General features: G+C 36.3%; 1 protein-coding gene across 3 annotated transcripts in view; it reads left to right on the top strand.

The window, feature by feature from the left end:
- Nucleotides 1-21291, top strand: part of MYO18B (myosin XVIIIB) — a 560248-nt gene that overhangs the window by 173824 nt on the left and 365133 nt on the right. For all 3 annotated transcript variants that reach the window (XM_063454642.1, XM_063454641.1, XM_063454640.1), the window contains exons 14-17: nt 735-905; nt 6567-6657; nt 10029-10221; nt 12877-12957. In XM_063454642.1, coding sequence (XP_063310712.1) covers nt 735-905; nt 6567-6657; nt 10029-10221; nt 12877-12957 — 536 coding nt within the window. The remainder of the gene's footprint in view (nt 1-734; nt 906-6566; nt 6658-10028; nt 10222-12876; nt 12958-21291) is intronic.

Raw genomic sequence — 21291 nt, 5'->3', positions numbered from 1 at the left:
TTTATTAGGAATATAGTATAGTATAGTATCATACCTTCCAACATGTAATATGGACAAATAGGTACACTTCAATGTTAGGGATCTTATTGGGAGTGTGATCAGGAGCCTGGATGTTCTGAAAAATTTTAGGTGACTTGTTATTAACAAACCATGTAACAAAAATTTAATTTTGAGCAAGAATGGAATGTATCTTACTAATACAAAATGATTTCCAAACACATTTATTGTAGTTTAAGATAAAACATTACTGTGTGTATTATTGTTGTGAAGTAGTAAACTAAGCAGTTCAGGTGAAGATTTTTTTTTACTTTTGGAGTGGAGAATCCATCTTACATAATATGTCTGTCATACATACAATTACTTTAGCAGGTACAAGCAAAAACAGATCTTAATAAAGTTTGTAGAGTTTACAAAATTGTTACAAAATTGTGTTTTCACTTCAAACTCATTAGATTACTTGGTGAAATGAATCTTACTGTGAGGGAACAGATGTTGTGGTATTTTTGTTTTGTTGATTTGGATGGAGGGAAGCCTACAATGGTTTTAAAGAATACTGTAATAGATTTCTCATCGTTTTATGCAGTATTGAAGGTCTTAAGGAGATCATTGGTTTAAAGTAATAAAAGTAGGCCAATCCCCATATTGACCAGTGCAATCAACAATCACATTCAATTGACCATTCCTCCACTTTTATATTTGTATCTAGTAATGGACTGCTGTTTTTGTTGTTTCAGTGGGTAGGAAGCAATTTATGGTATTTGATTGGGCAAATAATGCAGCTAACGTATTGGGATGTGATTGCGAAGAACTCTCCACCGCTGTCTTCAAACACCACCTTAAGCAGATCATTGAGCAAGTGACATCGGGAGCAAGAGGTGGGAACCAGGAAGATGACACAAAGTCAGGTACAAAGTTTCCTTTTAATTACCTTTTCTCAATTACAGATTTTTCAATTATTTCCTACTATTTTGCTAAAAAATAAATCAACTACCTTCACATACATATTACATTTTCTTGCAATATATATGATCTCAGTATAGTCAGTGGATGCTATCATTGTTTAGTTATTACTCTAGATGTGGTGGTTTTACATATCTAGAATGTGCATTATGCTATCAAGCCATTTTATCATTTTCTAGTATAAACATGTTTTCCTTCTGAAAGAAAATCTAAACAATTTTACAGATTATCTCTATATAATAGTATATTTTGTAATGTATTTTCTATGAACTGGTGCCCCAAACAACATCCAATTTTCAAGGATATGTAATGCAGCAAACGCATTTTGTCAAAAATAAATCACAATGTTGGTGACACTGGAATGCTAGATGGAAAGGGAAAATTAAATTGTTATATTTCCAGATTTTGTACAACTAGATACTGTTTAACTTAAATTATGACACCTGTGTGTTTTTTTTAAATTTATTTTGCTTTGCAGATGTTTGCAAATCTACTCTCTATTAGGAATGCACAGTGCTAGAGAACACAGAGTAGAACTAAGATTTATAATACAAATTACACATGGCAAATCACTTAACAGAGAACTAAGAACAATGAAAACCACCTCCAAAATCAGTTAATTATTTGCACAAAGCTATGTCAAATACACACTTTCACTTTTTTTATACCTGGAATGTATCCACAGTCAGCAAACAGTCTCCCAATAACTAGTAATGAAAGTGATATTTATATTTGGAAGAGCAAATAGTGTATATTGGTGCCGAAAGGTCAAATGATTATTTCCAATTGGAGTTCAGTGAAACATTTACTCATCATAATTGGACAAACTATTGAAGAGTTATCTAGAAGTACCAGAGCATATGGTTTGGTAACTTCAAGAAAAGGTAAAACTGACAGGGAGACTTGGATTAGAAAACCATTTTAACTACCCTCATTAATATTAAAATGATATAATTTAATTAATGTAATCCCTAAATTACATCATGAAATAACTTCAGTTAAGCGCCAAGTGTACTCTTTACAAATGTGCCCCTGTACACTCACTGCTTAATTCTCTGCCCATTAGGTGTTAGATCACTTTGCAGTTCTAGCCAAATCTCTTACATAGCCAAAATGAATTTGTTTTAAAATTTCTAATCAGATCTTCCAGCACAGTGTGTTTACTTTAGAAGATATCATCAAGCTCTTTTTGTAGGACGTTTATCATACACAGGAGAATGTTACAGTCCACAGAGCAGGAGATACAAACTTCTTCATTAAACAAACTAAGAGAAAAAAAGTTTAATAATTGAAACTAAAAACGAATTAGACTCTTTTTAAATTTAATTTGTAGGAAATGCATATAGAAGCTGTGTTAGTCACAGGCAGGGGAGGTGTCACTAGGGTACATAAGTGATTTAACTCCTAAATGGTAGATAATTGAGTAGTGAGACTACAGGGGCATGGCCTATAGACCACAATAATTTCATTAAGCTGAAGTTGTGGTCAGGGTGGCGGTCCGGTGACCGGGACCCAGACACTGTCTGGGCGGCAGTCGGACGACCGGGACCCAGTATGCATGATGTTGAAGTAGGAGTCACAGAGTGGAAGTGGATTAGCAGGGTAACCGCACGCCCCCTGGTGTTGCACACCAGCGTTTGTGCGGCCACATACCAGGACCCTGATGCAGCTACAGCGGATCCCAGGAACTTGGAGCTTGGAAATAAGCAGACCTCCCAGGAGCTGAATAGGGAGGCTCTGCAGCAGGAATGTATCCAGTACAGAAACAAGGCAAGACTAGAATAGACACCAAACATGAAAACAAGACAAAACTAGGAGAACTCAGAACCGGAGCAGGACAGAAAGCAGAACTCAGAACATGTACACATGAGGGAACAATGAACAGGGCAGGACAGGACTGTACATGAACTGGGAATACAAGACAAAATAAAACAAGACAAGATATGATAGGCAAAACAAGAGGAGAAATAACTAAGCACTATATGTGAAAACTATGGGGATTTAGTTACATTATATGATCATACATTGCATAAGCCTGCCACAACGCCAATGTACCCCATATTTGGCAGGTCCTACTCTGCCTAATGTATGCTAAAAGAACCATAATAAAGCAGATACAGCACTTACCTGCAAGAAAAGGCAGAGAACTTGAGCAACTGCCTGCAGGAACCAGACTGAAACAAAATGATTAATGGAAAAGGAACGGTTGTGGTAACATAAAAAAAAAAAACATTTAAAGGAATCCAAGAAACTGCGAATTCCAGGAACGGAATACAGGAATGAACCCAGAAAACCCAGCATAAAGAAAACCAGACATATAATAGAATACCAGAAAAAACAAGGAAAACTTAACGAGAATTGTAAAAAGAGTACTGGATACCAGAAGCCATTGCCAGAATGATCCGCAGCTAGGAATAGGATGTGCCAGTTGTGTTTGCTTAGAGTGAGATAGAGTCAGACAAGCTGTTATTGACAGAAGCTGAAGTAATGGCGATAGCTGAAAACAAGAATCCCTGCCCAGGAATGTAGCTGCACTGGAATTAGAGATCCTGTATTGCACAAATGGAGTCAAACCATGAAATAGAGTTTTTATGTCATGGTGCCACATCACTAACCATGCAGGTTTCGAAAATATCATCTACCTTTTTAAAACACATGCAGAATATGTAAACTATGTAGAGTTTTTTTTGTTTTTTTTTTCGAGAGAAAGCAGGGCACCTGGCGGCAGAGATCAGTACTGCATAATACTAAACACCAGCGCACAGTAGAGATCTGGATGATTGTTAGCCCCTTGAAACTCAGAGTGGCCAGTACATTGCTCACTATATAAGCCACAACAAGCCACTGTTAGGGAAAGATTCAAGATTAGCCTACATTCTCCACAATAAAAATACATCTATAGCATAGAGTTACAATGTGACATCAGCCTAGATATGTATCTATTAAACATTTCATAAACTGACAAAATCTACTTTTTAGAGTCAAAGATAAATACAACATGTTTTATAAAGATCAGTCAGCAAGATTTCTCAGCATGCACAATACCATGAATATCTGAAAGTTTTTAACTACAAAATATAAATTAAACTATGCTATAAACTTCAACATTGTCCAATTGTTTTATTATAGTAACCTCTTTAACCCCTTAAGGACCAAACTTCTGGAATAAAAGGGAATCATGACATGTCACACATGTCATGTGTCCTTAAGGGGTTAAGTCCTATCTCTCTCTCTCACTCATTTTCTGTTGGTAATCTGATACATAAAGTATGTACAGTGCAATGTGACTTGAATCTTTTAATACTTAATTTAGAACCTGATTTAAACTCAAGTATTAGGGTTATGGAGCAAAGTGGTTGTAAAAGCAAATCTGACTGTCATGGTCTATGATGGGTGAGGTGACCCGATCAGCAGTCAGTAATAAACAAAGCTGCTCTTTAGCTGATCAATCAACTAAGATTTGAATTTTCTAGGTACAGCAGCAGTGTTCAGTTAATTTTTTGTATTCCTCAGAATTGTCTCTATAGTTACGGATGAACATGTGAATAGGGGTGTTTTTAGGACCTTGGCATGCATGGTTTAATGGCCAGCACTTTTATTTTGTGATATTTGCCAAGGAAAAAAAAGCCCATAAGACTGCATAAGATCAGTTTCCTAGCAACTAGCCCAGGTGTACAGAATGTGCTCTAATGGGATTTGAAAAGTAGAAACAAAGAAATTGGCAAAAGATTAAGGCTTTTGGCCGGTGTATATACCCTGATTCCAATGTGTGCGCACTTTTTTTCATTTAAATTGTTAAACAATTTAAATTGTTAAAATGATCTTCCTTTGCACACCATATTTTATTATCTAAATGTCGATTGTAGGCTGTACTATGAGTCTAAAAATCACTTTCATCTCATTTCACCAGAATCACTGTTCCCTCCGGGCACTCGTTATTTTCTGATAAGACAGCTTCCACTAATGAATGTTTTAAAAAGAACATTTCAGACGTCCACTGGTTAAAATACCATCCTCCTGCATGTTGTCTTTTATAATGTCCTTAATGTAGTAATACTTGGTGATGCTGCAATAGGTTTTTCACCTTTTCTTTCTATCCTGTAACTTATACAAGCTGCAATGTTTGCATTTTTAAAGCTAACCACCCATGCTAGTTTGACAGATTCTTCAGGATCGTTCAGGAAATGTAGACAAAGTGTTCAAAGTAATATTGTAACTGCTCAAATAGTTTCAGTGAAAGAGAGTCTCATAAAATAAAATCTGTTCCAAATCCATCCATCCATCCGACTGTTTTATATTATGATTTTTATTTTTATTTTTTTTTTAGCAGAAAACAGTTCGCTGGGTAGTTTATCATGTGTGTTACCTGAATTATTACAAAACAGCTGTCCATGGGTGGTTCACTGGTTTTGCATCTTTTCCTATATTGTGTTTCAAGCTGTTGTATACAGCAAACACAGATTAAAAGGAATCCATGTTTAAAATGGAATGAGGCAAAAATGTGATTCTTTGTTAAACTAATTTGCATATGCCCACCCAGAATCCTTTGCGGTTTTAACATCGCTGCAGTTATGGGATTTCTGTGGGAAAAGCGAGTCTTATGGCATGACTGGTGTGCAGATTTTTGTTTAACATTATATTAACTATCCACTGAATTATTTAGGTAGATATACTACTTTTTTTCCAATAGTGGTCTAGATAAGTGTCTTGCTACTTTATATGTTCCCACTAGGTCCATTCTTTCGAGCTCTTTAAATGAGTAGTGACTCTTTGTTTATGGAGCTAGTCAAACCATTTTGTAATAGTCTATGTGTTAAAGTATTTTTACAGCACCATATTTTTAGGTCATTTCATTGATTTGCCAGCTGACTCATGACCATCAGTGTAAAAGGGTTAACATACTATGCTATCTGTTCAAGAAAATGTAAGCTGACATTGTTTTATAGCAGTCCTAAGATGGCATAGATGAGATGACGGCCATTAGAAATATGTCAACCTCAGAGCAATATGCTTCATTTAATTGTACATTTTTTATCACTGTGTTTTTGTTATACTGTGTAAATCATTCACCATCAATTCTTGACTTATCCTCATCTTCCTCACATTGTATTATTTTACAAAGTTTTGTGTCATCTGCAAACACTGAAACATGACTTTCAATGCTGTCTTCAAGATCATTTATAAAAATGTTAAATAGAAGGGGTCCCCTGAAGGACACCACTTGCCACCTCTGTCCAGCTTGAAAATTTACCATTAACGATGTTGAAGGTGGGGGCCCTAAATTACTGGGGTACATTTTCCCTAGCTAAAATACTCTGAAACTGTTTAATAAAACAGACTTTTTCATCAGGTTTATTTAGACAAAACTGTCCGTGCTCCCAGCTCAACTTTTTTAAAATGATAAAAAAATTACAAAATGTAACCAACACTCTAAAAATATGTTCACATTCTGACTGCTAGCTGACACATGTTTGCAATGAGTCTGTGTGACCTTGTATTTGAGCATATCTCCTGCCTGTGAATACCCTGAATGTATCTGTGGAACGTGTGGTTTCCTTATTACCTGCAACAACGTATTTATATTATTTTGTCAAACTTTTTCACAGTGCATAAAATGACTGGCGTGGAATGCGTAGAAGGGATGGCAGCAGGTCTTTACGAAGAGTTGTTTGCAGCAATCATTTCCCTTATCAACAGGTATATTTTGTGTGTATAAATTGCATTACAGATAAAAATAAATCTCTCTCTTTTTAATTTTTTTTTTTTTACTGTTATAGACTTTTCTTTGGGCGCTGTTTAGGAACGTCATTAAGAAGGATTAAAAATCATTTTTTAGGCTTAATTAGAAATATGTTAAGGTTGAATGACAATAATAGAAAGGTCCGGCATAAATAGTCACTTCTTTTAAAAGTGAATACAAAAGTAACAGAATCTGTTTGTTCCTACGTAGTATTTCACCTTAAAGGCAGTGATTGTAATATTTTCTACGATAAAATGTGTGGTTGCTCATAATAACAGATATTTGGAACAACAACAATAATGATGATTAAAGTGATATCACAGATAATATCTAAGAAGCTAATCCCTTGCAGCAAAAAAATTAAATGACGAAGACTGCTAACATCAGCTGAATGTATTCAATTTAATCCTTGTGTGATTTTAGACATTAAAATGTTCCATTTCATATACTGAATACCATTATATAGTTGCTATAATGGTGTTTTATAGAAAGATAATCAGCCTCATTATAATACAATTTATAAATAGGGTGTCTTAGGTTATCCCTTAAAGAATATTGAATTTAGATACATCAAACCATATGTCTAAATTTTAAGAACGCTGCACAATCAGGATATTAAAATTATGCTATACATTTTACAAATGAAGTATTGATGGTGTACCGATTTTTACAATGTTGTGTTGACAGTGTAGCATGCCTCATGCTGGACTTTACTTCCCAAATTAAATTCCAAACTGAAAAATATGAGTAACCTATATGTGTTTACTGTTTTCATTTTTATATGATTATTTATTTAGGTGAATACATTTATTTTTGATAGAATTACCATGGTTGGAATACAATTAAAATAGGGGGCAGTGCTTTATGTAGAATCGGATTAAAATTGCCAAGGGCCTTAGGCAGGAGGCCAGATCATGGCCCCTTCCTAGAGCCCTTGGCTCTTTTCTATTAGTGCTGTGTGTTTGGTGGATGTGTGTTATATATGTGTGTTTGGTGGATGTGTCTCATGCGTGTATGGAGGAAACTGAATGTTGTGTGAGTGCGTGTGTGAAGTGGATGCATGTTTTGCATATTTAGAGGAGGCTGAGAGATGTATGGATGAAGGCTGAGTGTGCCTGTGCTAGTTGGCTGTTATGTGTGGTGGCTGAATTTTTTAATTAATTGTTTTTTTTGTTTATATTTTTGTTGTAGTCTATAAAAAGGTATAGTAAAGCATGGCACGCTACATTTTAAGTGCAATCAAAGGAAATCAAAGACAATAACAAAGTTTTCGTAACAGGTAACAAAAGCTGAAAGATTGTCTTTCGGCTGAATTGTGGTTAAAGCTGCTTGCCATGTAGTAAGCTAAGCATACACAGTGGACTTTAATTGCTTCATAGGGCGATGTGGGTATCACAGGAGAGGACAGCTGGGGAAGTCTGCTAAACATGAACAGCGTTAGGTAAAACATAATAAGTGGTACATATCTGACTCGTAGCAATATAGAAAGGGTCAGATACAGGACGTAAATAAGAAAATGTGCCGAACAGAAGAGGAATTAACATAATAATTGACGGTATGGGGCACCTAAAGTGCTAAGTGGGTGTTCACCAATGCCCGTGGTGAGATTCATGTGCCGGCGGGAAGTTGCGCTTCAGTTGCTCATCGCTGCTTCAGGTAAAATTGCTGAACAGCATTCAGGATGTCGGCATCCAAGAAGGTCTTCACAAATGCCCGGGTAGCATTTGGTGCATATTGTAAGTAGTCATCTGGTGCAGGGAAATCCTACTCTCTGAAGAGATGGTCCGCTTCAGAAATATCGTCAATTTACGGTCCGCCTCCATCGATACTTGACTCCCCTATCTCTCAGCAGCTTAGTTACTGGTTGCAGGGATTTTCTCCACAGCATGGAGGACTTGTTTAGAAAATTGAAGAACGTGAGGTATTTGCCCTCAGAGTGATAGGAAGGTGCATTCATGGTTGAGGTCTGTATAAGCCACTTAATAGGCAGGTGCATTCATGGTTGAGGTCTGTATAAGCCACTTGCACTGTAGTAATTCGAAACAGAGCACTAAGTCCTTCGGGACCCTGGCTGGGGCTTTAGGTGATTTTGGTAATTGGTAGCTGTTTTCCAGGTGAATGGTTTTGGCCTTGGCTGGAGGAAGCATAGAGCTAAGCAGCCTGCAAAGGTAGTGCGGTATCTCATTATCAACAATGTTTTCTGGGATACCGCGGACCCGCAGGTTTCATTGCCATTTGGAGTCCTCTAGGACAGCCAATCTGCTTTCCATAGTGAGGTTGGCCTGCTTTAGCTTGTCTAACTCAGCCTTCAGGTCATCCTTCTTGCCTCTGGTAGTGTTACCATCATCTTCCTGCACCCACAGCCGGATGTCAGAACCCCCATACCCTCTCTGACCAGCGCAATATCAACCATAAAGAAGGCCTTCATCTCGGCCAGGATGTTTTGTATATCAGCTTTGCTGGCAAGAATAAGGTCTGGGCGAGTATCATGATTCACTCTCTTAGACTTCTGTCCCCAGTCTGCAGGTGGTGGGGTTTTGCCAGGGATCTCGCTGCTCAGTAGTATACTGAAGTTCGTCCTGATCGCTTTCCTCTGAGGCAAGGTCATAATCTTCCTGCATGGACACCATCTTGGAAGGCCGCTGCAGTTTTGTTACTAGAAACAGAAACCCAATATCTTTGGATGATGAGGCTGTATCGCTCCTGCAGATCTTGGTTTTCTTTTCAAAATTGCCAGAGCAGCTTCGGGTAAGTATAAAACGCTTTAGGTGCTATTAGGCTGGTTGTTTTAGCTATCTCTCTTGGGAGCACCCAGCATGTGTATCTTCTTTGTTCTGTGGCTAGCTCTGCCCCCCTGTGGTGGCTGAATTTTAAGTGTGGAGGAGTCTGAGTGTGACTGAGTATTGTGGGGGATGCTGTGCTGGGGATAGTTTGGGGTACCATTTGCCCCTCACAGTTCCCGGACTCACTCAGTGTCTGAGAGTGTTGGTTGGGATGCTCTGAGTTATTAAGAAGTGCTGGGGAGGCTGAAATGGTGCAGACTATATAGTTACCTTGATGAAGTGTGGAGGCGCAGGGCTATTGACCTCCTTGCCGACTTGGAGAGGGACCCCTCACATATAGAGCTCTATATCTTAGGCAGGTGCCCATGAGGCTCCTGCATGAACCTGGGCCCAAATCAGCATCCTATTCCACTTAATGTGTAATCCAGCGCTGGCCATATGTAAAAAAAGAAGATCAAATGGCCATTGACTTGATCATAAAAAATTATTCCAATCACAGTTTAAGAATGAATTGGTGAAACACTTTGGAATGTTCTTTGTTTCAGGTCCTTTTCATCCAGTCTCTTGACGCTGGCTTCAATTATGGTGGTCGATATCCCTGGATTTCAGAATCCACGGCATCAGAAGAAGGAGAGGGCAGCAAACTTTGAGGAACTCTGTCATAATTATGTGCATGAACGTCTGCAGGGTCTGTTTTACAAGAGGACTTTTGGTGCAACAATGGAAAGGTTTAATGAGGTAAAAGATCTGTGATGTACTTTTGATTACTTGTGTAGCTAATGTATGTACAATTAATTATCTTCCCAGATTTTTTCAATGTAGCGTATTTTTTCAAAATGAGGGTGTTATTCTTGGAATAATGAGCTTTAGAGAGCCAACAATGAATTTGTGAAATGTAAGTCACAATAGGCTCATTACAAGAAACCTCAATGTTACTAGTTATTTTTGAATTTGGCTTTTTTAGCCTGAAATCTGTTAATTTCAATGTTTGGTAAATAAATTCACCAGTCAAACTAAATGCCAGATATAATTATTATGTTGTCAGAGAAGCCAAGCTGAGTATTTACCTCTGTTGGTGTGCTTTCTAAGGCTTTCAGAATCAGAAGACAGAAATGTTAATATTTTGTTGAATTTGACATGTTTTTCATGTCAACTGGATTTTTTTCCCCCAATAGAGTTTTTGTTTTATTGATTTGGCTTTGCATAACAGTATTGCAAATGATGTCGTAAGCATTAATAATATATCAACTTCCTCAAATTATAGAAATGACAAGTTAGTTCTTCATTGAAAGGTTTTATATAAATTTGCAGAGAGAGGTGTAACAATCCGGGAAACTCAATCTTAACTCAAGTTAAGGGTTATGAAAAGGGAAGGATACAAAGAGTATAGATTTAAAAAGGAAAAGAAAAGGGTAGAGGTTCTGGGGGCCCAGACTATCCAGGTCATAAAATAGGTGAGTGTTCACATAAAAAAACAAAAATATCAAAACCATTATATTGTCTGGATTTTTGTTTGAAAATAAATATAATGTAAGAAGTTTAAACACCCTGATGCCAAAATATTCAATACATGGTAACATATAAATATATGTAACCACAGTATTATTACAAATAGTAGTTTATGGTGTAAACTCCACTAATAGATGCTACAGAATGCTGTCATATTATACATAATTAATAAACTGATTCAGCTTTTGAAAACATCTCAAAATACTTTGCGAAGCATTTTATATAACCGCTTGACATAAAATAAGAAAAAAAAGACATTGAATGCAAATCATTGAAAAGCAAAAAACCTGAATAATTGAAAACAGTAGCATATTATTATTTACCATCCCTGCATAGCTTAAAATAAACCTGTCATCTACACTGTGTTTATTATGATACAATGTATGTATTAAAATTACAAAAAACTTTGTTTATCCGTAACTGAATATGTTTTTATAATGATCTGGTTAGGTGCTGTCTTATCATACCATATTCAGTAACCGCAGCATTATATTAATTTAGACTAAAATAGCCAAGCTATAGTGACTTTAACTGTGTTGATTTTCTATCTGTCTATCTATCTATCTTATCTGTCTGCCTGTCTCTTTTGCACTTTTTTTTAATATAGTGACTTTACACTTCAGGTTCTTTTTTATTAACATAATTTCATTATCTAATTAACTGTTTATGAGTGAAATGTATTTATGCTATTAATCCCCACAGGCTAAACAAAAATAAATAAAAACATTAAAAAGATAAAGAATTGTATGCAGTAATACATAATTTAAATTAGTAGTAAAAGTATATTGTTTCAGACAATATACCCTAAAACAATGTGGTTTATTCGCCAAACTGGCACAGAGGATTGCAAATTCTAAGTCAAGCTTCTGAGCTTCCTGAATAGGACCGACCAAGCATCTTTTTCCATCTCCCGTTTCCTAAAATCGATGCCTTATATACACGTCCCCTGATAGGGGACGTAACAGGGATTAAACTGATAGGAATAGTACTACTTAACACACCTTATAATAATGCAGAGAGAGGCAACACAGAGAGAGGAGTCTGAAGAAGAGGAGTCAGAGGAGGATGGTGGCTTTGAGGAGGTGGAAGACCAAACACAGCAGGCGTCCCACTGGGCTTGTTGTCACCTTTTGGGGACCCTTGGTGATGTACGTGGCTGGGTGGAGGAAGAGACCTTCAATGACATCACTGAGGACAAGGAACGGGACATGGCTAGCTTGGTATCCAACCTTGTGCAAATGGGGAGTTTGCGGTTGTGCAAATGGACTGTTTGCGATTGTTTGCGGTGCGTTAAACGGGGAGTTTGGTCTGTCACTGTGAAGTGGGCGTAACCCTTACACTACCTGATCGATACAACATCATACCTGATGTTTTAAAGCAGGTTATTCCAAACAATTTAGGAATGTTAGGTGATTTATGCCCTTTATGGATTAAAACTATGTAATTTTCCAAGGGAGTTTTGCCATGGATCCCCCTCCGGCATGCCACAGTCCAGGTGTTAGTCCCCTTGAAACAACGTTTCCATCACTATTGTGGTCAGAAAGAGTCCCTGTGGGTTTAAAAATTCGCCTGCCCATAGAAGTCTTTGGAGGTTCGCCCGTTCGCGAACATTTGCGGAACCGAAAATTTTATATTCGCGACATCACTATTGCTAACCCTAACCCTAGCTAACCTTAATCCTAATACTAATCAATGCACTGTTTAGTGGAATTACCCTCATGCCGATGATAAAATGTATTGTTTAATATATTGTGTACTCTAAAATACTTTAAAGAGTAGAACTTGTGTTAAATTCAATTCTTACGTGCTGTGGTCAGATTATCAGAATATGTATATTAGCCTCTTTAAATGGAAAGTGGAAATAACAGTCTTTGCAATTTGCAGGAAAACATTGAGGTTCCGTTTGATCTACCAGATGATTCCCCACTTACCACTACTGCAGTTATTGATCAGACAACATTGCAGGTAAGTAGTATTCCATATCTGAATATTAATAAATGTGAGGGATTACACATATTTGTTAGGTTGTGTCCTTTAAAATGTTGTGGATGCGTCTTATCACTGATGTCCAATGCTTTTCACAAGAGGTATGCTAGTGATGGCAAAATAGGAAAATAGTTTCATAAGAAAAATCCAACATATTTCAAGACTTATATGGTAAATAGCAAAATGATAACAATGTTAACAGTGATAACACTAGCAAGAGAAAAAGAGTTATGTGGTCAAGGATAGGGACTTGAGGAAACCAGTACGCCGACTTGTGTTTTACTAGACAGAGCTCTAGTTTTCCACAGGCATCCTCACTCACAAGGATCTACTTCTAATGTTGGAATGCAGACTTTTTGAAAAGAGATTGTGGAGCATAACCTTAAACTTTTCCATATTAAAAGTAAGAGAATGTTTCCGTTTTATCAAATAGCAATGAATAGCCGCCTAAAGATCAACATCCAATGTGACCAAAAAAAGTGCATGTCCACCACATGTGTCGGTAATGTAGATAGGAACCCTACCCATATCATGTGTACCATGAGTGGTTGGGCTTACACATTCATTAGTGTCATTTACTTTCCATTAAGAGCGTTAACTATGAGAAACCTTCAAACTATGATAACCCTACCATTAGTATCAATGTGCATGGAGGAGACAGTAAAATGAAGTCTAGACCTGACGGATATGGTATCTCTGTTCCTTTTGGCAGAGTTTGTGAACTCTTAACCAACTCTGAACTTGTTCTCTGAAAAAGAACCGATTCTTGCTTTGGAAACATGGTTTTCTTTTTAAAACACATGTACCCTCAGCCATTTGTAATGTGTTATTACAAGCCTGCCTTTATTAGGTGAATATACTTGACACTGTGAGTGAGAAGCAAAGGGAGACATTGGCCTTATAGCCTATCTCAATGTGATTGCTTACATTTGTGAAAAATATGTTTATTAAAGGATAGCAAGAGAGAAAGGGTGAGAAGGGAGTCACATAGTCTTAGAACAAAATAAAGAATGTGAGACACAGAGGCATAATGGGTTTGCTGGCATCTCCGAAGAAATAATTTATTGTCTAAAAGTCTCCATGAGGAGTGTTTACTAAGGAAAACAAGAGAAAACCTAATTCAACAGGATTTTGCAAACATTTGTCTTGCTGTTCAGAGCAAGTACAGTGTCACAACCCTGTGCAAGATCAAGATCAAGGAGAGCAAGTATAGAATGCAAAATCTCTAATGAGAGTCTGAGGCTCTCCCCTCCTCTCCCTAAATAGGTTATCTATAGCAGTCCTACAATAGGGATAATGTGAGCAAGATATGTGTGGAGTGGTTAGAAAATAACAAATGGGCAAATTGATTACCCCAAGAAAAAACACATTAAGGAATCCTCAGTATTTGTATGAAAGAGCAGAAAACAGCAATGTTTCTCCTTTTCCCTCATATTAGGGTTTTTTTGGCTAGCCCCCTTGATTTCCTAGGAATTCTGCTCTGTACACCAGGAATTGTAACTCCTTGATGGTCAATGTCATAGGGATATTCAGAAAACATCGCTTTGGTCTGCTAGACTATGGAGGACAACCAAGCTCTATAATTCTCTGATATAATGTGGAAAACGAAATCCCACATGTGATTTATAACAAGTCAGTGAGTGGCTGGACTGTGGGCTTTTATTTTGAACCAAAAACTACATTGTAAGTTTGTCCAGAAAATAGGGTAATATTTGTTTTAGAGTATGTTGTGTGTTTCATTGAAGAGCTGGTGCTTTGAGCTGTGCTTTATCATTCTTCGTTGCCGCACCAAAAGCGTAAAGTTAGTGCTAGGAATAGTGCATAGGGAGAATTTAAGAGTTGTCAGGCTTTTCATGCTTTAAAAAGTTTAGAATGTCGTTAGTCATGATGTGAAAGAATCTTTTTGGAGTAAAGCTGACTCATTGTAAAGGCCATTAAGCTGGAGCAAGACATAGCCTAGGATAGGTCATTCATTTCTCTCTCCCTTATGGTTTTTGGAAAGTAAAAATGTCTGAAAGCCATTTTTATGCATGTTTACACCTGCTAATGGGCATCATTGATTGGGGAAAGTTGCATTAATTCCAAATGCCTTCCTGTGGAGATAAGTACCCCTGCAGGACTGCTAGTGGTCACTGATAATTGTCAAGAGCAGGGATGCTGCTGGAATTTTTAAATAATATCTGATGGATTTCATGTTTGATGGGATTATAATATGCAATAATATTGTCAACAACAAAATGAGCTTAAAATGATGCTTGCTCATCTACGTTTTGTCCTGTAGATTCTTGCCAGGTTTTGGGGGAAGCTAAGGAGGAGGCCGTGGTAAACTATGTGTAGTGGCAGATAAAGACTAATAGAGCTAGACGTGATAAGAGAACAGTGAGCAGCTTTAGAGCGGTTAGGCTTGCAATGAAAAACCTCTCAGGAGGCAAAAGAAATAGCCTACAAACAGATATAAAATAGAGTTTATTGGTAACTGACATAAGTCAGACAAATGCCAGATTAGAACTAGAATCTATGGACCGCAGGGTTAAGAAGCTCATCTGAGTATGGAGTGGTGCAGGTTTAACTGTTTTTTAATATCATTTTTTATTGAATTTAAAAAATCTCACCTATTGACATAACCTGCAAAATGCATAATCCATAAGGCAGCATAATTGCGTAACCATATCAGACTCATACGACTCTAAAAGAAACACAAAGATAAAAAACAAAGCATCACATAACCTGGAATTTAACTATATACTTAAATGTTGATGTATTTTCTGACAAAGGTGAAATAAAGGTTTATTTGGGAAGACCACCAAACTGGAAGGGGTTCCTCATTTTATTACCCTACTATTTTTTTTTTTTTATAGCAGGAAGGGTTTTAAGATTTAATTCATGAGCTTTTTCTATTTTGGTGGCAATATATGATTTCTGATGCTTCTCATCATTCCTGCTACCAATTTTACATCTTGCGTCATTTCAGCTTCCATACTGATACTGTGCGCCATGCCGGTGTCAATTATGATGCTGACTGCTCCACATAGGTTGAATCTTATACACCCTAGCCACACACATTCTGGTATCGCAAACATGATGTAACTAATAGCAACTCACTATACCGTAAATAACATTGGGGTTCACACTGGTTTATTTACCTGTTGCATTCCTTGTGTATTTGATTTGCTTGGATCCTGACTCTAGCTATTGCTGACTTCTGTAATCTTGATCTAAGCTTGTCCTTCATATTTGTGTATTTCTGTACTTGTTTTGTCCTTGTCCTGTTTTTGGTTACTGCTTTCTGTCTATCTGTGCTTTAGAGCCCAGCCACTTTAAAGACAGATACTCACTTCTGTCCTGTCTCTAACTAGGCTTGCTCGCTAGGGTTAGACTAGCCTTGACAGTTTGCTGAGTAAAATCATTGCTACCCAAGAAAGGCATGATTGTCACATTTCTATCTGCTGTGTCAGACCTAGCTAGGAAATATCCCTCGAGTGCCAAGCACAGTGGGACTTATTGTTTTATTCTGTCTTTTCAGCATCACTGACAGATTATCATTCTGTGATAAGGGTTATCATTTGTGTAGGTTTTAAAAGATGTATCCGTTTTTATTATGTTTAGGTTTATTTACATATTTCTAAAGCTGATCAGTGTTTGGAGTTGGGGATATATTTTCTGTCTCATGTTCAGAATGATTTACTAACTGTGCCCATGTATTGGCCAAGCATATTTTCTGAATATCTTTGATTGATGTGATTATCACCACATTTCCCTTTGGAGATCTATATTTAGATTACATTAGAATATATTTGGCTTAAATACACATACACAGTTTGCTTGAGGAAATCCTGACCAGAGCAGATGTGATATAAATGACACATCTGACAGGTAATTGAGATGTATAGGCTGTAAAATAAGACTTTCTTGTCTTTCGAGAGCTGTTAGTGAGACTAACATACTTTGGGGCTTGCCATCTGCTTTTTTTTAAATAGCATACATAGAGAGATGAATTCGTAATACATAATATTTTTTTAGTCATAGTTTTGTAGAATGCAATATATATCATTATTATGTCAATTTCAATGGCTCTGTAGCCACTTATTATTATTTTTTTAATTTAAATACTCAAAAATATTCCACAAATATACCCAATGTATTCCACAGCACTGTAAAATGGATAAATAAAGCAAACATGTTACTATAGACATTAATTTACAAACGTTATGCTGTGTCTTTATATGAATAAATGATTGTCTTCAATATCTAAATAATGACCATTTTGAAGAGTTCATATCTTCATTTATCATAAAGCTATAATTTATACCCAGATTAAATTTAAAGGAGAACTATAGTGCCAGGAAAACAAATTCTATTTCCTGGCACTATAACTTCCTCCTCTGTCAAGCCAGCACCCCTCCCCCCCCTCCATTCCTGTGGCGCAAAAGTTGTTAATAACCCCTTATGTCACTTACCTAGGTCCATGCAAATGTCTCTTGACGCTCACTCAGCTCTGCCCACGCTCCTCCCCCACTGACGTCAGCTGGCGGGGGAGACCTATGCACACTTTATCTTGCTTTATATGTGAAGAGTGTGCCCTTACAAAAAGTACAGGTTTCAATAGAAATTGACACTTTTATAAATTAACCTTGTTATTCCATCCTTGCTCAGTGGAGGTAAACTAAAAAGGCAGCCAATTACTTAGAGTCTGGGCTTGCAAAGGCTGAAGATAGAACACAATTCTTTTTTTGCAAGATGTTTTAGATAAATCTCAATAAAAAAATGCATAATTTGATGCATGCATGCTTTCATTGGGGCTATATTTACTGAACAGTGTTTTTATTTATTTATTTATTTATTTATTGTATTTACACAGTGAGATTTCCCTTTAAGACAAAAACTGTCTTAAAGAGTTGGGAGTTTTAGAAAACATATAGTAACCCTTGAAGGATTGTATACAGAATATTTTGCATATGGGTCACACTTTGTTGCTTATATTTAACAGATCCAGATTTTTTTGTTCTTTATTTAATACAGCACATGTTCCCTCGTAACTAAACATATCAGGAATATCTGCGCAAATTATTATTGAGAAATCTTGCAAGGGTTTGCACTCTTCTTCATTAACCAAGCAGGCAATGATCTCGAACTACATCAGCTGGTGTTTTTAATGAGCATTTCTACAGTTTAGTGCCCGTGCCATATGAATATTTGATTTAGGAACAATTACATATTAAGATTTCTTTCCTTTGGGCAATCTTTTCAATAATTTCCTCAACATTTTGGGTTGGAGCTATCATTGTGGAGTTCAACAATATATATATTTAAATGTCGTAACATTTTCATATTATGCACAAAGACAATATTTATTGAATCTATGCCATTGCTCACTTCAGAGGATATTTTGACCTACCATAAAACAATATTACATTATTAAAACTGATTGGTCAGTCGCCAACTCTTAGAGTTGATGATTTTAAACATTGATAAGGAATTGAGATGAGTGTACCCCAGGATGCAAGTAGTCATCACACATGCTACGGTCCAAGATCTGCAAGGCTGCAATGAAGAATCTGTTTGGACAGTTTTCAAGAAGCAAAGGCACAAGCATAATAAAAAAGACCTGTTAAGGTATCAGGTATCAGGTATTCAGGTATCAAGAGACATTTAAAGCATTAGTAACACAGAGCAACAGGAGAAACAGAATCTAGTATGAAATTCAGATAGAACCAGAACATAAATCAGGATTCAGGATCAAAAACATAATATGATTGCAATAGATATAATAACAACATGGAGATATCTAGTGTCTGAAACAGGAAATGGAAGACTGAGCAAGGTAGAATAAATTAAAGGAGGTGCTACTGCATAGTTTGGTAAAATACTAAGAAAGGTAGCTTTGTTATGTAATAGTTTAAAAAAGCCAATGTACTGCCAGACAACCAAACTTTGCATTTCTGCCACGAGAGATGCAAAGATGCCTAGATGCTAATGAAAATGAATAGAAAATTATTAAAAGTATTAATAGTATTAAAAGGTATAACAAGTGTCACGGGTTCATGAGTCTATTGCTGTTATTCCTTCAATCCTCCACTAGTCTTAATTCCAGATGTGCTGAATATAGTGAAAGTATTCCCTTTGTGTAGAGTTTCCCCAATATAATGGACGCAACCAGTCGTACTTGGTAAAAGCAGCAATCTTCCAATCAAGCCTTAACATGATTTGCGAACAAGGTTCGGTAACCGAACAGAAGGGAACAATTCAATTCGAATGCAGAGAAACATTAGACGATACAAAGTATAATTAAAGGAACACGTACGAGGTGTCACAAATAGTTGGGGCAACGGGTATTCAGGGTGAAGATCCAATATTTTTTTCTTTTCTTGAGCATCTTGATCCCATCATCACTCTCCCTAGTCTTGAGATATGATCAGAATTCTGAAATCATACCTGGAAATGTAATTTAAAATCTGCTACGTCAAAAAATATTAAATAGATACATGTGTCTAAAATGGCAATTCAAAAATGTCAGAGAAATACCCAGAGACTTTAAAACCCAAGTTGCTATAAGCATATTGCTTCCTATTTCTGACAATACTTTCTATATTAATCTACTAAGTGCACTACATTATATATGACTCCCCCTTTGTTTATGTATGACAGTCAAGCCATGGACAGGTTATATTGTAGCTGACTTGTCTATATATTATCTCTTTCTTCAACATGATTGTGATTTAAAACATGGTATGATTATTTTATGTTCCACCGGTCATCGTTACATGCAGTATGAGATATATATATATATATATATATATATATATATATATATAAAAGGACATTTAGTTCTTAAATAGTCTGTTTTAGGACCTTGAGACATTTAGAGGACACCTATTAGTAAAGTCCATATTTGTCCTATGTAAAATCTCATTTTGAAACACATGCTATTATAAATGGAAATGTTTACTTGGCTTAAGAGAACCAATATATGGAAAAGCAGGACGTGAATAATGTATGTAAGAAAAATAATTTCCATGGCTTTCTGAAACGAAGCAATTACATTTTCAAAAGTATTATGTTCAACTAGGTATGAAAATGAATGATAGCATATATTACATGAAATGTGTTAGCAGCAGCCATTGTAATCGAGAAAAAAAATATCTCTCTTTGATGAGCCATGTATCTCATATTCAGACACAAGTGGACAGTTACATGTAGGTACCATTTATCATTTACAACATGAAGAAAAAAAAAAGTTTTCAAATCATGCAGTTAATAAATAGCTACTTTATTTAAGTAATGAATCTCATGAGACAAAGACATTATGCAGAATAACATTAAGCAAATGTGTCTTGAGCCATAAAGCAAGCAGTATGTCTTCTAAACTTTATAAAAGGCAACGTGAAAAAAAAAAAAGATTTAAGTGGTGCCAGGAAGCAGCGGCTGAAATCATTATGTAATGTGCCCTTATTTATGACTTTGCTTGACAGATTATCTGGGGCACATAAATACAAAAAATAGCTTGAAAGTCTCTGCGGTTAACTAGAGAGTTTTAGTATAGTGTGATTAGTTATTGGGTGAATGCATATAGTGAATATACAGTATATTGCAAAAAATGATCTATTATGTAATAATATAGTTAGCCTCAGTGGAGAGAAAATTGTGGCCAAGCAGGTATTACATTAGTGTGCTGAATATCATTCTCATAATATGATGCAAATGGAACTTTATGTCTATGTCAGATTTTTTTTTAATTGTGGTTTAATCTTTAATGTTAAATGTGCATATTATAATATTGTATATGCTAATGTAGTTTAAAATTGCAAGCATTGAAAATATTATAGATAGTTTTTTTTTTCCCATAATGCAAATATTGCGCTTTGTGTTATCTCACTCAGTTACACCTCCTCATCCAGTCTGTTGTGATGCCATTTGATATTCCTTTAACAATTCTGGTACTGGGAGTTAACCTTTGCTGTCCTTTTATGAAGCCCACAGCCCATGTTTTATTCCTAAAGCACGTGGCCTATGTCATCATATGTATGACCTTCCCACAGAAACTAGCCTGGAAGCCACCTTTACTGATTATTTAAATGCACTGCTTGGACGATTCATTCCTTCTTTGATTGTGATAATATTTATATGCACTTATCAATGTGGGTTAGGGAGTGGCCAAATGACAGGCTACAGAGGGTTGTAGTCAATTGAGTATATTCAAAGCACGGTATTGTTACCAGTGGGGTACCTCATAGATCTGTACTTAGACCCATTCTCTTTAATATTTTTATTATGGTACTTTATGTTAAGGTATGTCTTTTTGTTGATTATACTAAA

The sequence above is a fragment of the Pelobates fuscus genome, chromosome 5 (assembly GCF_036172605.1).
Source record: "Pelobates fuscus isolate aPelFus1 chromosome 5, aPelFus1.pri, whole genome shotgun sequence".
Lineage (NCBI taxonomy): Eukaryota > Metazoa > Chordata > Amphibia > Anura > Pelobatidae > Pelobates > Pelobates fuscus.
This window is presented reverse-complemented; position numbering and strand designations above follow the sequence as displayed.